A 22,745-nucleotide genomic window follows, 5' to 3' on the forward strand; every position below is an offset into this window, starting at 1 on the left:
AAAGAAAGAAAGAAAGAAAGTCTTCAAGGATATGCTGAACTAAACATTATAACTACAGATTTGACATTGTGCTTATAACTTGCTGCACTGCTACAAAACTGTCTGTCACTTATGAGCAGGCAGAAGAATCTTGTGGCCTCCTGGAATTTAATCCAAGAGCCAAAGATAATGGAAAACATATTTTAAGCTCCATTTTGGCTTTTAAAGAGAATATAATTCGATCCCCAGCACTACAAGCCATGCTGGCCCTGCCCCCAGGGTGCACTGAGACAGCCATTGAGACTGGGCATGATGGTGCACACCTGTAATCCCAGCTCCTGGGAGGCTGAAAACAGGAGGATCACTGCAAGTCCAATATACATAGTGAGACCCTGTAGACTCTACTAAATACATAAAATTGTTTTAAAAAAGAGAATATGTTAGGGGGAACTACCCACTTGGGCCCCCCTCCTGTCCTTCTCTTGGACAGGAGCTTTCTTTCTCTCAATAAATATATTCTGCTCATAACTTCCATTTGTTCCTAAACTTCATTCTTCGGTTTTAGAGAACACGAACTCCTGCAGGTCAGGTCCAGAGATCGTTTTTCCCTATGTCATTTGGAGGTCCCTATATGGTTTGGAGGTCACCCATCTAAGATCAGTTTTTCTCTCTGTATCATTTTGGAGGCTTCCCCTGAGATCAGTGGACGGGGGTATGAGTTTGCTTTTCTTTCATAAATTCTGGATTGGGACTTGCTTAGGTAACAAATTTTTACCATAGTTTTATCCCACCTCCTGCCCACCTAAGCAAGTTCCCATTCTCTCTACCTTAGCCCCATATGGTTTTACACTATAAAAGTCCCTGGAAGAGACAGCTTCCCAGGGAACGACCCACTCAGGCCCCCCTCCTGTCCCTCTCTTGAACAGGAGCTTTCTTTCTCTCAATAAATATATTCTGCTCATAAAAAAGAGAGTATGTTAGTCAAAGATAGATTGGAATGTGACAATAAACTTCAGAATGTTCAGTGGCTCAGACACAGTAGAAGACTTTTTTCTCTCCTTCATGGAAAAGCCCAGGTACGTGATTCTTGAAAGGGGGCAGCTCTCTTCTGTATGTGACTGCAGGGACCCGGGGTCTTCCCATTTTGCATCTGCACATTCTCTGGAGCTGCCCAGGGTGCAGCATGTCTAAGGTAGAGGAGGGAAGTCTTAGAACAGGAAGATGGGGGCACATCCACTTGTTAAAAGCTTTGGTTGGGAAATGGCCCACACCTGACTACAACTTAGTCACATGGCCACAACCAGCTGCAAAGAAAGCTGGGGAGTGTGGTTCAGCTGTGGGCCCAGAAGGGCTACCTGGTGGGGAGGATAGAGCACATGCTGTGAAGACCAATCTGGAAGCTTCCCTTGGATCACCAGTGGGCCAAGCATCCTGGGAGATTTCTTTCTTAAAAAGGAAGCTCCTTACTTCCCAAAAGGACTTCCTCCAGACGGTGTGTGCTGATAGATGGCAGGACCCCTCCCGGTCTTGCCTTGGAGACCTTCCACTTGCAAGGGATGCTCCCTTTCCCCAGTGGGACTGCTGGCCTCGGGTGTAATAAAGATGCACTGAACTTCCAGATCCCAGTGAGCCTGAAGGGGACACAACCCTAAACATTCTTGCTTGCTACTGAAAAGAAAAATAATCCAGTCAAAATTCACCACTGAACACAAAAGCCAGTAAAATCCACGAAGGCACAAATGTCTGGTTCTGCAACCCAAAATAAAATAAACACGTTTTACATCAGGTTAGTTCCAAAACTGGATTTAATTTTTTTAAGTGCCTCGTTCTGGAAGGATTTGAAGACACATATGGCAGGAGTGAGGTCATCACAAGAGGAATTTGACTATTTACAGAAAAAAAAAAAAAAAAAACACCCACCTCCCTTCATTTCTCTCCTGTGGTACAGAGCAACCCGCTCTGCCTGACTGGTCACGGAAGGCAAAGCTTCCGCGACTCCCTTCCCCCTGTTACCTATATCTGGGCCTCTAGCTCACTGCTAAAAATAAAAAGGTCCCCCATTCTCACCTTAAGTCCGGCTGTGCAGCGTCGCTCACTGCTTAATTCACTCCTGTGTGCAATGAACTCTACTCTCCTCCAAGTTTCACTGAAATTTTATGTTAAGCGCGCGCGCGCGCGCACACACACACACACACACACACACACACACACCCCACATTTTTTTGAGACCAGCTGGGAGGAATGATAGAAAAGAAAAACGGTGGAGTGGGGAAGGTCCCGTCAAACTACAAAGCATTTCGCAGCCGAGGCTTCCTCAGTAAGTGAAAAGTGTTTGGGGGAAGAAATATTCCATCCGCTTAGACACATAGGGTCCCTCCGGTGCCTTAATGGACAAGGATGCTCGAGAGCACTTTTGGGGTGCGCAAGTTCAAGGGTGACAAAACTGCAAAGTGCGACCTTCCGAGGCTACGGGAGTCAGTAGCCCCTGAATTCACTCCCGAGCTCCTTCGCACCAGTCTACGCGAAAGCAGGGTCCGAAGCCATCGAAGGTCTGGGGGACTTGTATTGCGTCTTGGTGACAAAAGGAGAGGTTCAGCTTGCGAGGCCGCATCCCTTGTCCCTTCGCCACTGCCGCCTGCCAGGCTGGCCTCAGCTCCCGCGCAGCCAGGGGAAAGGGCCCCAAACCCCGGGAAGATGGGCTTTCGGGCTGCAGGTCTCTGCAGCGCGGTCGCAGCAACGTGGCTCGCCGCCTCCTCCGCCACCGAGAGGTAGAGGCAACCCGACTCCCGAGGGCGGAAGCCGCTGGGCGGGGGCCCGGCCCTAGTGGGCCGCCGACACACAGGAGCGCTAGGAGGAGCGTTTGAGAATGCAAGTTTCGTCCTGATTGCTTCCCTCGCCCTTTTAAAATGGATTACCTTCATCCCTTCAAAAAAACAAAGACGTGGGCCACCAGCAGGTACCACTCAGCATGGGAGCTGAAGCTCGTGACTGATGTGGATTTCGTTTGGTTCAAGTTGAGAAAATAAGGGTCGCCCCGTCCTAAGGTTTGAACGTGGGGACCTCGGTCTCGGGACAATGCAAAACGCCTGGGGCTCCCTCCGTGACGGGCGAGCTCTAAGGTCTCTCAAAGTACTGTTCACTAGATCCCTGTGGGGCAGGACAGAAAGACCTATATCTCGGTCCCATTTCTGCAAGTCGCCAGACCGCAAGCGCAGGTCCAGTGCGTGCGGCTTGGAGCGCGAAGCAGAAGGCGAGTTCTCGACTGCAGGCTTCCCTCGCAGCTCCTGCAGCCCCCGCCACCTCATTTCGACTAGAAGAGGCTATCGGACTTTCGTGGCAAAATACCAAGCCGCTGGAGAATTTGGAAAAGCAACATTTCTTCTGAATAGCCCAGGGCAGTGGGGGGGGGGTAAGGAGAGAGGGGGAGAGAGAGAGAGGAGGAAGAGGATGAACAAGAGGAGGAAAGAGGGAGAAAGGAAGGAAGGAAAGAAGGAAAGAGAAAGAAAGTGGAGAGAGGAAAGAGAAAACACAACATGGCTAATCTACAATAAGACTTGAAGGGAGATTCGCACCCCTCTGGCTTGCCTCTGAAGCTTCTGCTGAATTAACCTGACTATTTGATCTGGGCAGGAAAAGGCACTTTAGCCTTGAGAAGCAGGACCCTGCCTGGCAGCTTCGTGGTTGAAGCTGAAGCTGCCAAGTAAAAGGTTGCAGAAATAAATGATGGAGAAAGAGACACCCAAGGGGGAGGGGGGGTATCACTGCCATAGATGTTTGTGACCAAGGTTGATGTTGGATCTGTCAAAAATATATTCCCTGTTTGAATACAGTGGACTTTATTCCCAAGGTCCAGTGTGTGGGGATAGGCCATAATCTGTAGGCTGTCCCCTGGGTGCGTGGGGAAAATGTTCCAGTCTTCTTAAAAATATCCTCTAAGTCATTATCTTGAACTTGAACTCTTGCTTGCCTTCTGATTCCTTGAAAAATTCAAGACAAGGGACATCCTAACTTTTTATGGAGACTTGTCATTGCTGAGGGAGAAAGGAGGGGGGAATGCAAATATCTAGTACAATATGCTCAGAGACGGTGGAATGGGTTCCCTGTGCGTTTTTCCCAATGTAGAAGGACAGAGTCCATCTTCCTGGGACATCTGACCCTGCCAAACTTTGGTTCTGCTTTCTGTTGTGATAAAAAGGCATAGGGTAAGTGAAGTGATTAAAATGCATATATAAAATCTATATGGGGAGAACACCAAATAGCAGTTTTCTACTCAGGCTGGTGAAAAACATATTTCTTTGTGGGTATAATCTGGTTCCCTCGGCAGCATGAGAGAAACTGCGTAAGACCAGAATATGCACTTCCAGAATGAGGGGGGTGGGCAGTCATGCCGCACAGTCTTTAGGTGAAACTTAACTTGATATGCAGATTCAGAGTAGATTCAGATCAGTATTCCAGGCACACTGAGCAGCAGAGCACTTGTGATTCACTGCTGAACTGAAAGGCTAGTCCTAAGAAGGCAGAGTGGGGGCTCGAGTGTTTTTGGAGACGGTAAAGAGCTCACTTCTCTAATGGCTCTTATCAGCCATCCAGACCTCTGAAGGATGAAGAGAAGAGTTATCTTTGGAAGAAAGAGGATCAGTTGGGTTTTCCTTTTAGGATGAATCACCTTATGAAAGGGTGGGGCTCAGCCTTGAAAGGTTATGAGTCCAGTATTTTTTTTTTTTTTATTGGCAATGTTTGCAAGGAGGACTTCACCACTGCTTGGAATCCTGTCCCCACTACTTATAACACAAAGCATGCTAAAGAGAAGACTGAACATAGGAAATTTGCAGGTCTGCAATGCACCGAGTTTAGAAGTAGATCTAAAATGTATCTATGGAGAAGATTGTCATCAGGGCTTCCATATAAGGCATGGCCATGCCATTTATATGTATATTTTATGCAGCAAATACACAGCCACACAGAAATTAATATTGATCCTTAATGTCTGGATAATTTGCTTTCTTCCTTTACTGTTACATCAACATTTACCTCGTTTTACAGATGTTCTTGTAAGGGTTTTTCTTCCTCTGGCTCCAGTCCTTTCCATTCACCAACCCAGCCTCTTTACATTTTTTACTTTACTTCTTTTTTAAAGCCATGGATTCACTCAATTTTTTTGAGAAGTTTTTGTAAGTAGGTGATTACTAATTACTTTCCTACTCCAAGACTGGGCATAAGCAAAAGAAAATAAGGTGTATTTTTTTAATTTTCCCATTTTGCAAGGTTCCTTTCCATAGAGATGGAGGCGGGGATGAGGAGAGGAAGGAAAACTTATTCTTTGGTCTTGGTAATGGATATTGCCAATAGAAATTGACTGTCAGGCTGTGTCCCTGTAGGTAGATATGGGATCCCCTGGAGGTACAGGGACCTAACTCCCAATGCTTCAATTCTGTTCACAAAAGCAGTCCAGGAGTGCCAGGTAGTTGGGTAAGCCAGCGAATCTACTCACATGCCCAGAGCCCCAGGGCTCCCGCTGAAGTCTGTTCTACCCCGCAAAGAAATGCACCCACCTATGTGCTCAGCTCTAGGTGCTTACCAAGTGCACAAAATGGTACCAGTCAGGGTTATGCGTGTGATTGTGCCTGCCTTGCTCGATTTGCTCTGCTGCGGCAGAGAACCAGCATTTCCCAGTGCAGGCTCATCATTAACGCTGTCCTCCCACGTCAGCCATTTACTGTCCTGTGTGCAAACAGCTTCCACCAAGCTTAAGCTTGGTCAGTGCTGGTGATATGTAATACTAAGGGATTACTACATGTAAAAATTTACAATTAGTGTATTAAAATAAACTGCAGAACTATTCAAGTCTTGGGAGCAATCTGAAGAGAAAGAAAAGAGCTAGATGCTGGTTCCAGTCTACTGCAGACCCAGGCAGCAGGGACTCCTCTGGCTGAGCAGAATTCTTCCTAACCAGGGTCTGGAAGTGACTCAGACTTCCCAAACTCCGGGGAGAAAGTTGTGCTGAAACAACAGCACCAATACCAGGATTCTGCCAAGTTTGGAGAAATAGCAAATAGTTTTCAGGCACAACATGCCGCTAAGTGATAGCTGAAAGAAAAACCTATCTGAGAATTGGATGCTGCAGTTACTCCAGTATTACATCTCTGCATGAACATATGCCTGAATATCATTCCTGCTTATCAGCTGACTGCGTCAGAAAAAAAAATACTAATGACGATGGATTAACAAAGATGCCTGGACAAATAAGTATCTTTTCACTCAGAGTATACCCGTCAGCCTCTCATCCCCCACCTCAGAATAAGCACAAGAAAAAATGAAGAGGATTTAAATGTTTTGAATTAAACACGTCTATGTTCTCATGGTCAAAGGAAATACTATGGCAAGAAAAAATAAAGATTACCTAATTATAAGAATATAGGTATCTGAGGGCATGTATCTCATGATAAATTTTATCTGAAGTGTTCTTAAGACTTAACAAAGTGTACACAACACACTGATTTGTCTAGAAATGATAGTTCCATAATAGATGAGAGAGAAATAAATCTGTATTGCTATTTTGGAGGGAAATGCCTTAAGAAGCCAAACTCTAGAAACAAGATTCTAAAGGCTTTAAGTCACAACCACAGATTGTAGCAGAAAATGATTTTCCTAAGCCCTTGGAGCAGGAGCAGAAACTGCACAAGGTATTTCTCCCCTGTGCCTCAAGAATTACATCTCTGCAAAACTTGAGGATGATCTTTTGCCCATTTATTTACTAATAGTGGCTCCGCTAAAGAGAAATGACTGCCTAAAAAGACAGCATGGCTTGGTGGAGCCACAGACGTTTGTGGAGCTAGCCCCTTAACCAGGTCTGCTGTTCTTCCATGCTTACCCACCCCTGAGCCAGCTCCAGCCAGAACCTCTGTTATGATGACCCGCAAGAGTCTCCTTGCTAGGGAGGCACTGTGTCCACCCACCGAGAGACCATTCTGCAGCAGAGCATGTGCACTGCCCCCAAATCGGAACCAAACAATGCTATTCCCCAGAAAGACCATCAAGTTCAGGGAGTCCGAGATAGCCTCTTTGCCATGAAAGAAAAGATTTCCTCTTCTAGGAGTTAAATGCTTTCTGACTGTGCTAGTGACTACAGTAATTTGGGGGAAGCCAGAAAATGGATATCCCTACCCTTTTTTATAGTTCTTCAGATTCTGTCAGCTTAGCTACAAGTAGAAGGAAACTATAACTAAGGGGGATGACCTCTGAATGCTTCCTAAAAAGGAGAGAAATTTGGTTGAGAAGGAGGAAGCAGTAAGGGAGGGATAGTTTAACAGCCCCCACCTCAAGAATAGCAGAGTGATACTTGCCCTCCAGTTGTTGAAACCAAGCCAAGCTATCACTGATTTATTTTTTTACTAACTTACTTAGTTCACATTTGAAAATATGTTCCAATATGCAACCAGATTGGCCTCAAACTCAAAATTCTCCTACCTGATCATCCTGAGTGCTGGAATTACAGGTATGTACCACCATGCCAAGCTCCAAATTATATCTTTCTAGGAAGATTTAATTAATCATCCACAGGAATTTTATCCCAGGGGCCCAGACACACAATCTCTGATCTCCTTTGCCTTTTTGCACCATAGATCCAAACCAAGGATGGTAATTTTAGAGAAAAGGGTTTCTTTACCCCTCTAGTTGAGATTTCCCTTTTTCAAGATGAGAAGATTAATTTTTTCTTTTGAGGAGATGTCTTTTGAAAGTCCTTTAGTTCCCTATGTTCTGGTTGCTTGATTATTTTCAGATTAGAATGCTGAAAGTGTCTGGTCAGAGGGAGAACTAGGCTGTAATCCACTCAGAGTGCAATTTTCACTTTTCCTCAGCATGAAATATATCACCTTTTAGGAACCAGAGAAACTCTGGTTCCCACATCATAGAAGCCTTCAAGGGAACTCTGGTCTCCTCAGAGACAAAATGCTCAGCGTTTCAGTTATACCTTTTGTATTTAGCCACTTTTGAGGACAGGTTAAACACTCCATCTTCACTCAAGAGAAAGCTGTATAGGGGTTCACAATTCCTCCTTGCTCTAAGAAAAATGTTGCTTTTCCAGAACTTGTTTTAAAGTAACTGGAAATCTTTTGTAAAAATAAAGTGGGTTATCTGCCTCCCTTCTAGGAGCCGCAAACCTAAACTTTAAAAGATGGAGGAAATGATCGAAAGTGATAAATACCTTTTCCAAGCATTCGGGTTTGTTGGCTTTCTGACCAAAAGGGGCCTTTGTTAGATCTCTGCTAGGAAGCCAGATCCAGCCCCCAGCAAGCACTCTTCCATCTCTCCCCAACCCCCCTCAGATCCCTCTCTAACTTGAAAATGAACTTGGACTTCCCTCTCAGACAGGCCCTAAAACCAGGAGAGATTTTATTTGTCTGTTTCTGAAGGGCTTCCTAAAAGGGGGAGGTGTTTTGGGGGGGAGGGGAGAGTCCAAAGGACCCTTTTCTGCTACAGAGGATAGAGCAAGAGGCTCTGGGGAGGCCAGAAGGGGGAGGAGATACTTTGTTAATTTCTTAACTCTGCATTTATTCCCTGAACTTCTTTTGTCCAAAGGAGGAGGCAAGGGACAGACTGAGAGGCTCCCTGCCTCCACAGGAAAGGGAGTGGGAGGAATGAGGATTAGAAGCACTGGAGAAAGAGCACAAGGATTGGGAAGGGCCTCGGGTGAGCTTGATGGGGTTAGAAGTGTAGGGAAGGCGGAAGAGAAAGGCCTGGAGTTGGGGACCCTGGAGGCCACCAGAGAAGGCTTCTTGATAGTTTCCCTATGGAAAGGGTCACCTGACCTGATGTCGTCCCTGACCAAACCCAGTACGCCACTAGATAGAGTCTGCAACTGGGGACAGGAGGAGAATCCAGGAAAAGTTTGCTGATAGTCTAGGCCTGGGCCCCTGTGTGGAAGCAGAATCAGAGAGGAAACGTATGGGATGGCCCCAAAGCTGAGCCTGCAGCGCTAGTCCTCTCAGTCATAGAAAGAAGTGGATTCCCTGGTATCTACGCAGAGGAAGATAACGAATGGGTTTTGGAGATGGGGCAAGTTTAGGTTTGAGAGTAGACAATTGTAAAGTAAGGAGCAAAGGTGATGCCTTAACCATCTCTCCTCAAGCTTGGGTTAGAGGGAGGGAGAATAATAAAGTGGAAGATTCCAGGATGACCACATTGTCCAGGAGGTGAGTTACCAGGCTGGGAGAAGAGGCCAGTGGCCCTCCTCTGAGGCCGGGCTGTGGGGCTTGGAGAGGCCAAAGTAGAGCAAGTTGGGGAGATCGAGAAGCCTGGGAGATGGCATCTGCATCTTCACACTCTTTGGGGAACCCCAGCTTTCCCAAAGGAGGAGGAAGGAAAGGGATGGTGCCTGGGCTCAAGAGCACCAAGTGCAGCCGCTTTCTTTCATTCGCCAACATCACTGTTTGCAGACAACCCCCTCCTGCCCCTGTGTGAGAGGTTTCCCACTCAGACACAAAACGCAAGGGTGCCCCCTCATAGACCTTTTCTGAACCCTACGCCCCTACCCCTTTCTTCAAGTGACCACTCAATTGCAAACATTCCTTTCTTGCCTAAATAGCTCAGGCCCTGTGCCCTACGTCTAGCACAAATATCTTCTTCCAGCGTGCAGCCAGGAATCTGGGCAGGAAAGAGCCCCCCAAACTCTATTCCGGCTCTACAAGACCACAAGACTGGGCTAGAATCCAGACCCCATGGTGATGAGGCTCTTTGTTCTCCTACAGTCTCAACCCACCCCCTGCTTTTTTTTTTAAACTGGACTTTCTCCCATAAAAAAGGAACTTCAGAGCTTCAATTGCTTTTTTTCCTTCCTTCCTTCCTTTTTTCCTTCCTTCCTTCCTTCCTTTTTTCCTTCTTTCCTTCTCCCCCGCCCCGGGAAATATATAGGAAACAGAAAAAGAAGCAGAGAAGAATCAACTGATGCCTGATTTCCAGAGGAGGCAATCTGGGCTTTGGATAAGGCATGAGCGCACTAACCTTATTTCTCTCATTCTTCTCCCTCCCCTAGAATCCAGGCTACACCCAGCCCTCCAGTGTGTGCACCAGGCTTGCCACTGCATCCTGCAAAAGCTAAGGTACACCTCTGATTTTGTCTTTCACGCAGTGGGTCAGAAATTCCATCCCCAAGCTTCAGAAAAAAATCAGAGATCTATCTGCCCCCTTCATTTTGGGGTGATGTCTTTATAAGTAGAGAGTAAAGTGAGCATGTAAATGAAGTGTGCAAACAGATAAGCAGACAAGCAAAGAGACCTTTATTTGCATGTAGAGGATTTAGACGTAGAGCTGGGTATCTTCATGAACACGTTTAGGCTGTGTGTACAGGGGCGTGTGTTGGAACAGTGTACTATGCTGGCCACTTTCCTACAGGCACCGACATTAGTGTCCGAGAGCAGATACAGACAACACACACAAAGTACATTCAGTATGTGTCCCTCATGTGTTGGATGAGTTGAGCGTAGCTGAGAGCTTGATTCACCAGACGGAGCTTCGGGTACAGTGGCTCCCACCGGTCAGAACTCTCTCTAAAAAAGCAGCCTAGAGCTCAGCCCGGTCTCCCGATGGGGCTGGGGTCGGTTCCCATTTTTCTTCCTACATTTAAATTGCCCTTCTTTCACCCTAGACCAGCAGCTCAGCTAGAGTCTGAAGAAGCCACATTTCTTCTTATTTCTCTCGATCTTCCTTTCCTAAACTTCATCCATAGTCAAGCCCGAAGCTCGCGGCCTCCTTCAGAAGCCGAGAGGATAGAGGTGTGGCGGTGGGGCTTGGGGGGGGGGCGTGAGCGTCGCAGCTGAAGGTTTCAGCACCCGGCTTTCTAGGGCGGAGTTGCCTCGGAGATGTAATTACTACGTTTCCAGTGGTGCATATTCTCCTGGAGTGTTTAATTTGATTTTATTTGTGTCTCAGCGAGATCCATATATTTCGGGGGAGGGGGCAAAAGGGACCCCAGGCTTAAAGTTAATTAACCAGCAAGACTTCGCTGTGCACCGCTTGCTCACAGGCTGCAGGCCGCACCTCCCTCTCGGATCCTGGTGTGCCCCAGTCTCGATGCCTAGGTTTGTAGGGTCTCGGGGAGCCAAGAAAGGTGGGGAGGGGCCGCTGACTTCTCCAGTAGCTTTTAGTTCCTTTTCTCCTGAACTTAACTCCGCAAGGCCTGCCATTTTGCCAGGGATTTGGGGAACCTGCATCTTCATCTAGTCTTCCTGATGAAGACAATTTGGTTTCTTGTCTTTTCTGTCGCCGCTAAATTTTGGCCGCATAGTGCCCCTAATAAACGGAATTGTAAAGTTGCCGGGTTAATTAAATCTGTATCTCATTGCAATAGGAATAGTTAATGTCCTTATATAAACCTGGAAAAGAATATACTATTAATTTTATTTATTGCTGGACCGTGCTTCACTCAGATCCTTCCCGCCATTCAGGCCCTATTTCCAAAGGCTCGAGACGTGCCTGTTGGTCCAGGGCGGCGTCTGCCAGAAGACAGGACCTGAGGGCGAGCCCAAGCGCGGGACGGGCACTTCAGGCCCTTTGTTTCTCCTGGGGGCACCACAGAGATGGGTCTACAGCGCCCCATTTCTCCGCAGGGGCTCGGTACTTCGCAGGAAGGACAACTAAGGCCTCTGCACCACCTCTACCACTGCAGAGGACCTCCCGGTCTCCCCACCCCACCCTAGACGGGCCTTGGACCAAGGGCCAAGGTCACACGATGCAGTCTAGACCGCCAGGCTGCGGTGGCTCATTTTACCTTGACCTTGGACTCCAACCGGGGCAGTCACTCTCCCACTGCCTCCAAGTAGACGCCCAGCCAAACCTCACCTTCCCCTTGGATAATTCTTCCTCTCCTCACCATAATGGTCCTTAATACTCAAGCAAGCTGGGCTGCTTATGCTTCAGATCTCTTTCTGTGGTGTTTTCCCTCTTCCTGCCAGCCCAGCAGAAGACTGCTTTTTAAATTCTGAGCTGACCCTCTGAAGGAAGATCATGCTGATAGATTTGCTTTGCTTACCCTAACTCACCTAGTCTGGGCATTTCGACATCAAACACCAACCTCCCTTCCAGGGAGAAGGGCAGCTGCCGTGAGGGTCTCTGGCAGACCTGGGCATTGCTCTTAGGACTGAGGGGTTCAGGGGGTATAGCCAAGTGGGGCAGCCTACTGAGTGGCAACAGCTTGGGAAAACGTGAGCATCCAACATTGAAAAACCTGAAGCAGAAAAAAAGGGAATCCTATCCCCTCTCCCTCTGCACTCCCCTTTATTACCTCTTCTCAGGAAGGCCCTTACCGAAATGGAACTTGGCTCAATTCCACGGAGATGACCCCCATTGGGCGTGACTCCGTTGAGGTCCTGGACAAGAACCGGTCCCAGGAGGAAAGAAGGAGAGCTTCTGAAAAATCAGTAAATTGGTCTTTATTTTTCTTTGAAATAGGGGATGGTTTTGGGATATGAAAATACTCTGCGATAAAATGGGGTGCCGCTGAGGAAAGTGTGGAAGTTAGAGAGGTTGTTCATCTGGGGACTGCGTCGGAGGCGGGTCCTGCGGGACTGAGATCGGACCTCCGGGTCGTGCAAGGCTACACGTGGGAGCGATCCCTCCGAGAGGGAGGTCAATCTTCCCTATTTTCCACAGTTCCTAGCGTATACCTGTACAAGATGGCACGCTTTCTTAGCATTGAGGGATTTTGCTTTCCTAGACCAAGTCCTGTGTTCCCATTTCTTTGGAGAGGGAAGAAAAAAATCCTCCCTCTCAGGCTTTTATTTCTATTGTGTCCCCCATTTCTCTCAGAGAGTATATTGCATCCTCGCTGCACGGTCTTCATCCCCACTACCCCCGTGACGAAGTCTGTGTTTGGGAGCTGTCACATCTCTCCAGCTCTCACTACCAGCAAGGAGAGGAGAGGCTCCTTTTCAGATCCACTGGGGTGTGGGGGAAAGCGGTGACTGTCGGAGATGGACCATCTCAGCATCAGAGGCTCGCAGCAAGGCGTCGTTGGGTTCTTTCCAACCGCGAGCTGGAGCGAAACCTGCCGGAGCTGGAGCGATCTTGCCTGATTTCTAGTTTCTTCATTTATTATTTTAAAATCCAGTTTCGCCCTAACTTTTAGCTCCAGACCCCAGCCTATGGACTTCGGCAGACGATCGGTTGGAGGATAGGGTTCTGTCTCCCTGGTGCACATCCTGAGCCTAGGGGGAGGCGCCCAGGAACCGTCCTCTCCTCCCAAGGCACCTTTGCGTCGGCCAAATTCGGCCTCTCCCTTCTCCCCCGCCTGTCAGGGGGCGTCGCCCTGTCCCTTTAAAGGTTCAAGCTCCCGCCTTCGTTCACCCTCCCGAGAACCAATCAGCTAAAACCTCATTTCTTTTCGCCCCACCCCACCTCCAGGGGAGGGAACCCCTGGAGATCCAGACGCGGCATCACGTGCCAGACCGCCGTCACGTGGGCGCAGGAGGAGCGCTGAGCCGAGGTGGGCGGGAGCCGAGGATTTCTTAATGAAGTGTCTCCGCATGCGCAGAGAGACCCTGGGGAGGGAGGTAAAAGCACCAGGTGGAGGAGGAGGACGAGGAGGAGGAGGAGGGGAGGGGTGGAGAACGAAGGGAGGAGGGATGGGGGAGGGAAAAAGGGAGCGAGGTGTCTCCCTAGCTCGCAGCCTCTGGCAAGTGGAGTTTTTAAAAAGCTCGAGCAGATCATGTCATGACGACTTCGCTGCTCCTGCATCCCCGCTGGCCGGAGAGCCTTATGTACGTCTATGAGGACAGCGCGGCGGAGAGCGGCAGCGGCGGCGGCGGGGGAGGCGGTGGCGCGGGTGGAGCAGGGGGCGGCTGCAGCGGAGCGAGCCCCGGCAAAGCCCCGAGCATGGACGGGCTGGGCAGCAGCTGCCCGGCCAGCCACTGCCGCGACCTGCTTCCGCACGCGGTGCTGGGCCGCCCGCCGGCTCCTCTGGGCGCCCCTCAGGGCGCCGTCTACACGGACATCCCGGCCCCGGAGGCAGCGCGCCAATGTGCCCCGCCGCCGGCGCCCCCCACCTCGTCCAGCGCCACCCTGGGCTATGGCTACCCATTCGGCGGCAGCTACTACGGCTGCCGCCTGTCGCACAACGTGAACCTGCAGCAGAAGCCTTGCGCTTACCACCCGGGCGATAAGTACCCAGAGCCGTCGGGCGCCCTGCCCGGTGACGACCTGTCCTCCAGGGCCAAGGAGTTCGCCTTTTATCCCAGCTTCGCCAGCTCCTACCAGGCGATGCCCGGCTACCTGGACGTGTCGGTGGTGCCCGGGATCAGCGGGCACCCGGAGCCGCGTCACGACGCGCTCATCCCCGTCGAAGGCTACCAGCACTGGGCTCTCTCCAATGGCTGGGACAGTCAGGTGTACTGCTCCAAGGAGCAGTCTCAGTCCGCCCACCTCTGGAAGTCTCCCTTCCCAGGTAAGGAAGGGGCTCTAGCGCCGCCGCCGCCGCCGCAGCTGCCTGGGACCCCTCCCCGCCCTGCCTGCCCCGGGGCTCCGCGCCCCAACCACCCCCGCCGTCTGGCCCCGGCGCGCCGGCTCGGCTGGGCTGTCGATGGAGCCGGCCAGGCGAGCTGAGCTGAGGAATGCGCTGGGGAAGAAATCTGCTCCGACACGTTCCTCGGAGCTGCCCGGTCGACAGTGAAGCAATCACAGGCGCCCGAGCGCCCGGCCGCCGGCTCGGCTCGGGTTTGGAGCTCGACTCCTCCTCCCCCAGCCCGCTCCAGCCTCCTGTAGGGTTCCCGGTCTCCAAAGGAATGGGGTTAGGATGGGTCTTCAGTGCCTTGAAACCGAGGCTGAAACCCTCAACCCACTGAATAATTGGGAGAATTTTTAAGAAACCTCCTGTTGTTTGCCTGAATTTTCAGGATCACTCAGGCACTAATTTAAAAAAAAAAATAGGGATCTATTTTGTAGTCTGTAGACATGTAGGACTTTTTTTTTTTTTACTTAATTTTAAAATTCAGCCCAAATGTCCTGATTGTTTAGGGAGAAGAGCTATAATTCTAGAGAGGGAGTGGAGAAAAGGGGTCTTGAACCCCTCTCCCGGGATCTAAAATTTTCTTTCAGTATACCTCTCTGGTACACTGAACTCAAATACTGTGAATGTTTCCACTGACAACTCCCGATGAAGTGATCAAGAGTCATTTACCATGCCCCAGAGAAAGAAAGGGGGCCTAGGATAAAAGGAGGAGGAAGGAGACCTGTGAGAATCTGGGATCAAGGGTACTGACTGTGGGCTCTTGGGTCCTATCTGTGTAAAGGGGAGGAGAGGTGTCTGAAGACCTTTTCCTTTTCCAAGGGAGGCTGTCTGAATAAGAATGCAACTTCCATCACTCCCCAGGGGAGAAAGACCAGTCCCAGGTTTCCCAGAATCACATGAGGAGCTTTAGGTCCTGCTCTGCTTGAAAATTTGGAATTTTTCTAGGTCTAGAAAATTATGAATTTGAGGCTACTCTTCATGTAAACGGAGCTCAGAGGGAAATGATCCTCCCTTCTAAGGCCTTTAGGGTTGGAGGGCCACAGCAGACATAGATATGTCATACCATAACACCCAGAGGGGTACCCTATATACATGCTGAGCCCAGGGATACTTTCATTAGAAAGCATAGACCCTGAGATTTCTTAAAGATGGGCCTGAAATTCCTCTGCATCCCGGATTGGAAACAGAGGCAGGCAGTGAAAAATCACTGAATGAGAGCTGGGGATTTAGCTCAGTTGTGGAGGAGTGCTTGTCTAGCAGGCATGAGCTCCTGGGCTCAAGGCCCTGAGTTCAATCCCTAGTACTGCCAAGCAAAAACTGATTAGATATTGTTCATGTTAGTAAATAGCATTTTTGTAAATGTTATGAGATTACTTAGACTAACACAACTGAATACCATCACAAAGCATTCAAGCACCCTGCCAGTATTGAGTATGATGGCATTTTAGTGCAAGGATGCGTCACCTCTGAATTGACTGCAGGAATTTTGTTAACCACATAATATGAAACACTCAATACATTTCTAGAAGATAGTTCACATGTAGGTATACTATAGAGAGAATGCCCTTTATTTCTCTATCTCACCAAAACAGAAAGCCTCTTAGAAGATGAGGGTCCAAGAGGAATTCCTGGGACAGTAGAGGATGTGGATCATGTCAAGGGGCCCCTGGGCGAGGAGCAGGTGCCCACCAGACCCACTGTACTCAGGAGCGGAGGCCCACAACAATGGGCAAAGGTTTAGCATGAAGAGATGAAAGAGGAAGATGCTCTGTTATCTCAGTAAGGGTAAGATTGGAGAGAAGCTCAGAAACATCTTTAAGCAAAACAAACATTTTGAAGGTTTTTAAAAGAAAAAGCTTCATTTAAAATAAACACTTCTTGATCACAGCCTCCTAGAGAAAAATATCTTTGAAATAAAAGACAATACAGCCCAATTGAGATTTAATACACTTGCAAATTACGGCATGGAAGCGGATATAAAACCCAGCGTGCCTTAGCAGCTTTGTGCTCACACCTTCTCTGTGTGGAAACGAGCCTGGCTGCTATATCTCCAGGAGTACAGAGGTCCAGTCAGGAGGCAGATGAAAAAGAAATTATCTTCAGACACCCTCCTTCTTTCTACCCACACAGATCTTTTAGAAGTAGTGAGATTTCTAGATAACTCTGTCTATGCAATTATGGTTTGTTCAGCAGCATCTAGGCATAAACACCACTGTCTCTCTTCAATGCCTCTGGCTCTGAGAAACCTCATCTATGGCAGTCTGGGCTGGTGTGAGAGATGGAGGCAATTGTTCAGAAAGATCCAGATAATTAGGGCCAAGATGTGTTGTGGCTTCTTCCTTCTCCCAATTATACAGACCCTTGCTTCATTGCTGTGGGGTTTTTTTTTTCCTCCCTCTAGTAAGTATAGACATTCTTTTTCTTTTCTCTTCTCTTTTCCTAAGAGAAATAGAATTTCCAGGAGAGAATTAGGGAGGAGAGAGAAAAAAAATTGGTTTGAAGGGGGAAAAGAGAAAACAGTAGGTGCTTTGGGGTTGAGAAGAGCAGCTAGTGGGATTTCTGTCTGCACAAGATACCCTTCAGGCCCAGAGTCTGCTTTTGAGGGTAGGTAATCAGAAGTGGGTAGATTGCCAGGAGTGTAGCTCAGTGACACAAATGCCTGCTGGGTAAGTACAAGGTCTTGAGTTCTACTCCCAGTGTGTGTGTGTATAGTGGGTGGACTGTGGGAACCTGCAGCCCCAAGAGTAAACTGTGGCTGAGCAATGATCTTTTAATTTTTTTCCCAAGGTGTTGATTATGCTCCCAGGTAGAAAAAGATGGGTATGTGTGATCTAAAAGACACTAGGGAGATGTGATTGTGAAATTAATAAGCCAAGCCCCGGCTCACTGTAGACAGCGTAGACACAGCTTGAGGTATCAGATGTGTTCATATTTGTAGTTTCCACTTTCTTCCTGTAGCCAGCAGGCAATGAAACGGGGCTTTTCTGAGAAAGCCAGGCTGGAGTTATCTCCAGAGGAGTCCAGAACAATCCCCAGTTTGTTCTAACCAATGAAACTTAGCCAAATTAATAATCTTTGGCATCCTATAGAGCAAAGTAATCAATTTAGACCAGTTGCCTACTTCTTAAACTGATTATTTTAGGACTAGGTTGATTAAATATCATTGGAAATTGAGTTGGAGGTTAGGGTGCTGAAATTGAGTACACAACTATGAGAGTTTATAGAAAAGTGAGGTTGAAAAACAAACCCAGGAACAAGTGCTTGGTTAATTCAGCAACTGAGCCCACCTTTAATCTACTTTGTTCTCCAGGAAAAAAGAGATGTTTTAAAGGTGGGTTGTTTTAGGTGGCCTATTTCTGTTTTAAAATATACTCTGTAGTTATTTTTTTTCCAAAATTTTATTGATAAACAGCAATGAGACAGTTTCAAATCAAATCACTCTGTAGATATTTTAAGAGTCTGAAAAAAATTTAAAATCTTGTCCTGTGATTTAAGTTATTTTGCCTATGCTGGCTCTCTGATTCCAGATTTTGTAAAGGGGTTTAATAAAATAAACCTGAAAAAATATTTGAAGGATTTAAAAACAAAAACTCATGGCTTCACTACTTACCCCATTCATTTTTCTTGTTCCTGAATCATCATCAGTCTCCCCAATCATGGGTGTATCTATAAGAATAAAACAATTTGAGAACTGAAATTTTTTTAAAATTATATTGTATGAATTTTTTTAGCACAGATGATCTTTTCTGTTAAGTTAAGGTGTTTGTTTTTCAGATTTAAAAAAAACTTGGCTTATTTACACAAAGGAAGAGAAAAATTACAAACTGGACAATTTTCACAAGAAATTGTTAGCATGAAGACAGCCAAAGCATGCCAGTGAAACTCCCACTTTTTTCCTGAGTGCTATTTTCCCCAGTCTTTGATTGTGGCCTCTGCTGTTTTTATCCTGCAACCTGTAGACCCAATGGGAATTGGCATAAGGGAAGTGTTTTGTGAGAGTGGAGTGTGAGGAAGCATTTCAGAAGAACATAGTATCTTCGCTCCCAGCTGTCTCTAGTTTCATAGAATTGTACGATTGAAGAAGAAACCCCAGATTATCCAGTCCCTCTCATTAAGTTCTTACTGATGAACTCTAACAGTTACATGGGAAAAAACTGAGAGCTGTTTTTCAGATGATCCTCTTCATTGCCAGTTCTCCTTAAAAGTGTTACCATGACTGTTTACTCGCCAGGGGTGAGAGTGGGGATTGGAAGATGGGAATAAATCTTACATATTATTTTTAGTCCATGTGAAATTCTCAGAGACTGAAAAAACTGAACTGGTAGTTCTTGAGATGGGGATGTTAGGGTTTCAGGTTGAGGTTGGTGCACAAATAGTTTCTTTTAGGCTTGAAGGAAGTGAATGGTTGAGAAGCTGGAATAGGGTTTGCTCTGTTTTGTAGGGACCTGAGTGTGAATCCTCTGTTCATAGGGGCTTGATTGCTTATATTTTGAGGCAGGTCCTCCCAACTTGGGTATATAATTCATAACATTGAGGTGCCCCCCACCACCACACACACACATTTCTAGAGTAGTCGGCCCCCTATGCAAGCTGCCTTCGCCTGGACACGACCTTCTTTTCCTGTGGTGGTTGTGGTGCTTCAAGTCCTTAGTGCAAGGCCAGTGCCCAACAGTATGAGGACACTTTCCATCTGTGTGCCCACTGAAGCTGACCTCTGTGGGCTGTGCCCTCTACAAACATACTACAGAACGCCTTCCTCAGGCAGGGGGACCAGGTACAGGCTGATGGGCATCCCAGGGAGCTAAGTGCAAGAAGAAAGGATTTTTTTCCACAAATGCTCCAAATCCTGAAGGCATGGCAGGCCAGGGGGAATTTAGAAGATTCCCTCAAAAGGATCAAGATTCCTTATTGACTAGTGCTCTAAAGGGCCACATTAGACCCTGAGGGAAAAGGAAAAATCAGTAATATTGATCCTGTGTTTGCTTAAAGATTGATATTTTGTTCATCATGGGGTTTTTTGGGGGGCATTCCATTTGACTTTAAAAATACATTGTTGGGCTGGGGAGATGGTTCAGTGGCATAAGCACTTCGCTGGCAAGCACAAGGGCCTGAGTTCAATCCCCAGTTCTGACCAAAAATAAAAATAAAAATATATTGTTAAAAAAAAATATGCTTTTTTTTTTTTTTTTTGCGGAACCGGGGATTGAACTCAGGCCCTTGCACTTGCTAGAGAAGTGCTTATTCCACTGAGCCATCTCCCCGGCCCCAATATATGCTGTTATCGCTATAAAAAATAAAATCTTTGTACTATAAAAAAAATATATGCTGTTATCAAAGTACTATCTTGATTAGTTTTGGGAGCCCCTTTCCTTAAAGTTTGTAGCCCAGGAGGCTGTTATACCAGCAACCTCCCAATTTGTGGCACTGCTAATAAGTGAGGTGCAAAGGATTAGAGGGCTTCATCAGGCAGAGAAATTCTCCAGCACCCATTGCATCACTGCCCAGATCCTGTGCCCCGCAGCAGCCTGGTGGGCCCCACCGGGACCAGCCTGGCACCTCAATTCCTCCTGCCCACCTTCTCTCTCCCCCGCAGACGTGGTTCCCCTACAGCCCGAGGTGAGCAGCTACCGGCGTGGGCGCAAGAAACGTGTGCCCTACACTAAGGTGCAGCTGAAGGAGCTAGAGAAGGAGTATGCGGCTAGCAAGTTCATCACCAAAGAGAAGCGCCGGCGCATCTCGGCCACCACGAACCTCTCGGAGCGCCAAGTCACCATCTGGTTCCAGAACCGGCGGGTGAAAGAAAAGAAGGTGGTCAGCAAATCGAAAGCTCCTCATCTTCACTCCACCTGACCGCCCACCAGGCCACCCGCCCCGTCTATTTATGTCTCCGCTTTGTACCATAACGGAACCCATTGAAGGACGAAGGACCCTGCACTGGTGCAGAAAGTATTTAATGTTAACAAGAAAGAGGAACCGTGCACCCGCCAGCCCGGGAGGCAGAGTCTTCAAGGAAGCCCTCGGCCTTACCCTACTCCCTTTCTCCTCCCCACCTCCACCCCCATCCAGAGGATACTCGCTGTGCATCAGCAGCTTTGGGGGTGGGTCTGGGTGGGTGGTGGGAGAAAGGCTGTTGGCCTTCACTCCTCACCTCACCAAAAAGCTGAGTGTCGGCAGAGAGCCCAATCATTCCAACCAAAGCAGGGTTGGGAGCTCCTGAATGACTTAATTTTTGCCCTTTCTTATGCCCAGGATGGTACATGACCTTCCTGAAGGCTGCAGCTTGGGTGCAGGAGCTGGTAAGCTTGTACTCCCCTCCCAGTTCCTCCTTTTCTCTATCACCCCCACAGACACTCCGTAGGCAAGATTTCCCAGTTATGATTTTCTGTGTATATTTTAAAAGTCATGTTAATATTAATGATATCTGTTAGGAACTTGGCAGCGTGACTGGAGTATAGACCATGCTTGGAGCTTGTAGGTTTTCTTTTTTCTTTTTTTTTTTTTTTTTTTTTTCATGTTTCAACAAAAGCTGGAGTTGGTACAGCCGCTAGCTTCATCCAACTCAGAAATAATTTCTCTTCTCAGAGCTTTCTTTGCCCTCCCCTGCTCTGCTCTCCCCTCATGTGGAAACCCAAGGCAGACAGAAACTCCAACCATGTTGCTAAAGGCAGTTTAGCCTGTCTCCTAAAGAGGTTTGGCATTAGGCCAAGCTCAGAAGCAGAAGTTTTTAAGGAGAAACTTCTCTTCCAGGGGGATGGAGAGTGGGCACCACAGCAGCAGGGCTCCTCACCAACCACCAGTCCACAAAGCAGTACACTGGGCGACACTTCACACTTTAACTTCTACCGATTTCCCAAGGAAAGCTAGAGGAGCTAGTTTAGAAGGCTAAAATAACTGGCCCCCAATTAGCTGCCTAAATGTAGATGCTGCCTAACATTACCCTCCTTGAAAGCCAACTTGGTGCTGTGGGGGCCCCCCTTACCTCCTGCATTCCCACTGGCACATTACAGAACAGTGTTCTTTTGAAATGTCCATCTGAAATAGGCTCTTTTTTTTTTTAATGTTGTGTATCTGTATATAGTATTGTGATGTCTGGATGACAATGTACTGAATGCAAAAGCAACCCATAAACCTGTTTTTAAAATAAAATATCTTTTTTTGCCTTGATTTTATTGCTCAGATTCCTTCTGAAACCCCTCTGTCTAATGGCTTTTTGGGGCACCGTCTACTATATCCATGGACATCCTGACAGCCAGATTGGCGAAAGAATGAGTATACATCATCCCAATTCAATAGATCTACAGCCTATATTTTGCTACACTTACATTTTTTAGCTATTTTGGTTGTCTGCACTACGTAGACAAAAGGAAACTTCCTATCCTGATCCCCAATTTAGAGGAGCTTGTGGGAGGGCAAGGCAGAAAAGATGTGATCTACCACTGAAAAGCCCTGGAAGGAGGTAAGTAAGAAAAGGATGTTGCTGGTCATTCCATTAATAGTTCTTAAAGGTTCAGGGTGGGGATAGAGCTCAGTGGTAGAATGCTTGTCTGCCTTACACAGGTCCCTGGCTTTGATACACTTGCCCGTGTGTGTGCGCGCACACACACACACACACACACACACACACACCAGTTGGAGTCTGGTTCAGGGTGCTAAGAAGGCAGCATCCCAGCTAAGAATCAGTGGCTTAGGGCTGGCAACAGGAATGGGAAGCTAATGTTAGGCCTCTGGGGTCCTCCCAGAGGCAAATCCCTGACCATTTCAGGGCTGGGGTCTGGGTTGGAATGCTGTTTATACAGCCTGCCAGAGGCAGCTTTGAGCTCAGCTTTTCCAAGCTGTACTATTTTCTTTCCCATATCAGCCTGTGCACAGTGGTTGTAACACTAGTACCCGTTGGGCCCCTAGTTTGCCAAACCAGTGCTACTTTCACTCTCTAACATTCCTGGGAACCTCATTCTATCAAGACAATCAGAAACCCTTGTAGATGCTGCCACTAATTTGTTTTGCTTGTCGCGTCTGTGCCTATCTCCCTATCTGGCAGAGTTAATGAGATCGTTAAGTTGTCAGGTTAAGAGACTTTTAAAAAGCAATATAGCCTAAAACAATGTTATCTCAGATTAAATCTTTACTGCAGCAATTTTTATTTATATATAATATTTTTCCTCTCCTGAGACACAGAAAGACTGGAGGTGGAGAAATCAGGTTGGAAATCAGAGTTTTCCAGGTTTTCTATTTGCCTGATGGGGCTGAAGCTTTTTAAATTTCATTT

The 22,745-nt window shown here is 47.5% G+C and overlaps 1 protein-coding gene across 1 annotated transcript; it reads left to right on the forward strand.

The window, feature by feature from the left end:
* Window positions 1-13,572: 13,572 nt before the first annotated feature.
* On the forward strand, window positions 13,573-20,935 carry Hoxc13 (homeobox C13). Its single transcript, XM_004637911.1, has 2 exons — window positions 13,573-14,416; window positions 20,073-20,935. Exons 1-2 carry the CDS (start codon window positions 13,687-13,689, stop codon window positions 20,327-20,329), a joined length of 987 nt encoding a protein of 328 aa, XP_004637968.1. The 5' UTR covers window positions 13,573-13,686; the 3' UTR covers window positions 20,330-20,935.
* The last annotated feature ends 1,810 nt before the right edge of the window (window positions 20,936-22,745 follow it).

Source organism: Octodon degus, unplaced genomic scaffold (assembly GCF_000260255.1).
Source record: "Octodon degus isolate 3935 unplaced genomic scaffold, OctDeg1.0 scaffold00093, whole genome shotgun sequence".
Classification (NCBI taxonomy): domain Eukaryota; kingdom Metazoa; phylum Chordata; class Mammalia; order Rodentia; family Octodontidae; genus Octodon; species Octodon degus.

Coding starts and splice junctions, on each gene's coding strand:
- Hoxc13 (XM_004637911.1), top strand. CDS start 13,687: ATGACGACTTCGCTGCTCCTGCATCCCCGCTGGCCGGAGAGCCTTATG. Junction 14,417..20,072: donor CTGGAAGTCTCCCTTCCCAG/GTAAGGAAGGGG, acceptor TCTCCCCCGCAG/ACGTGGTTCCCCTACAGCCC.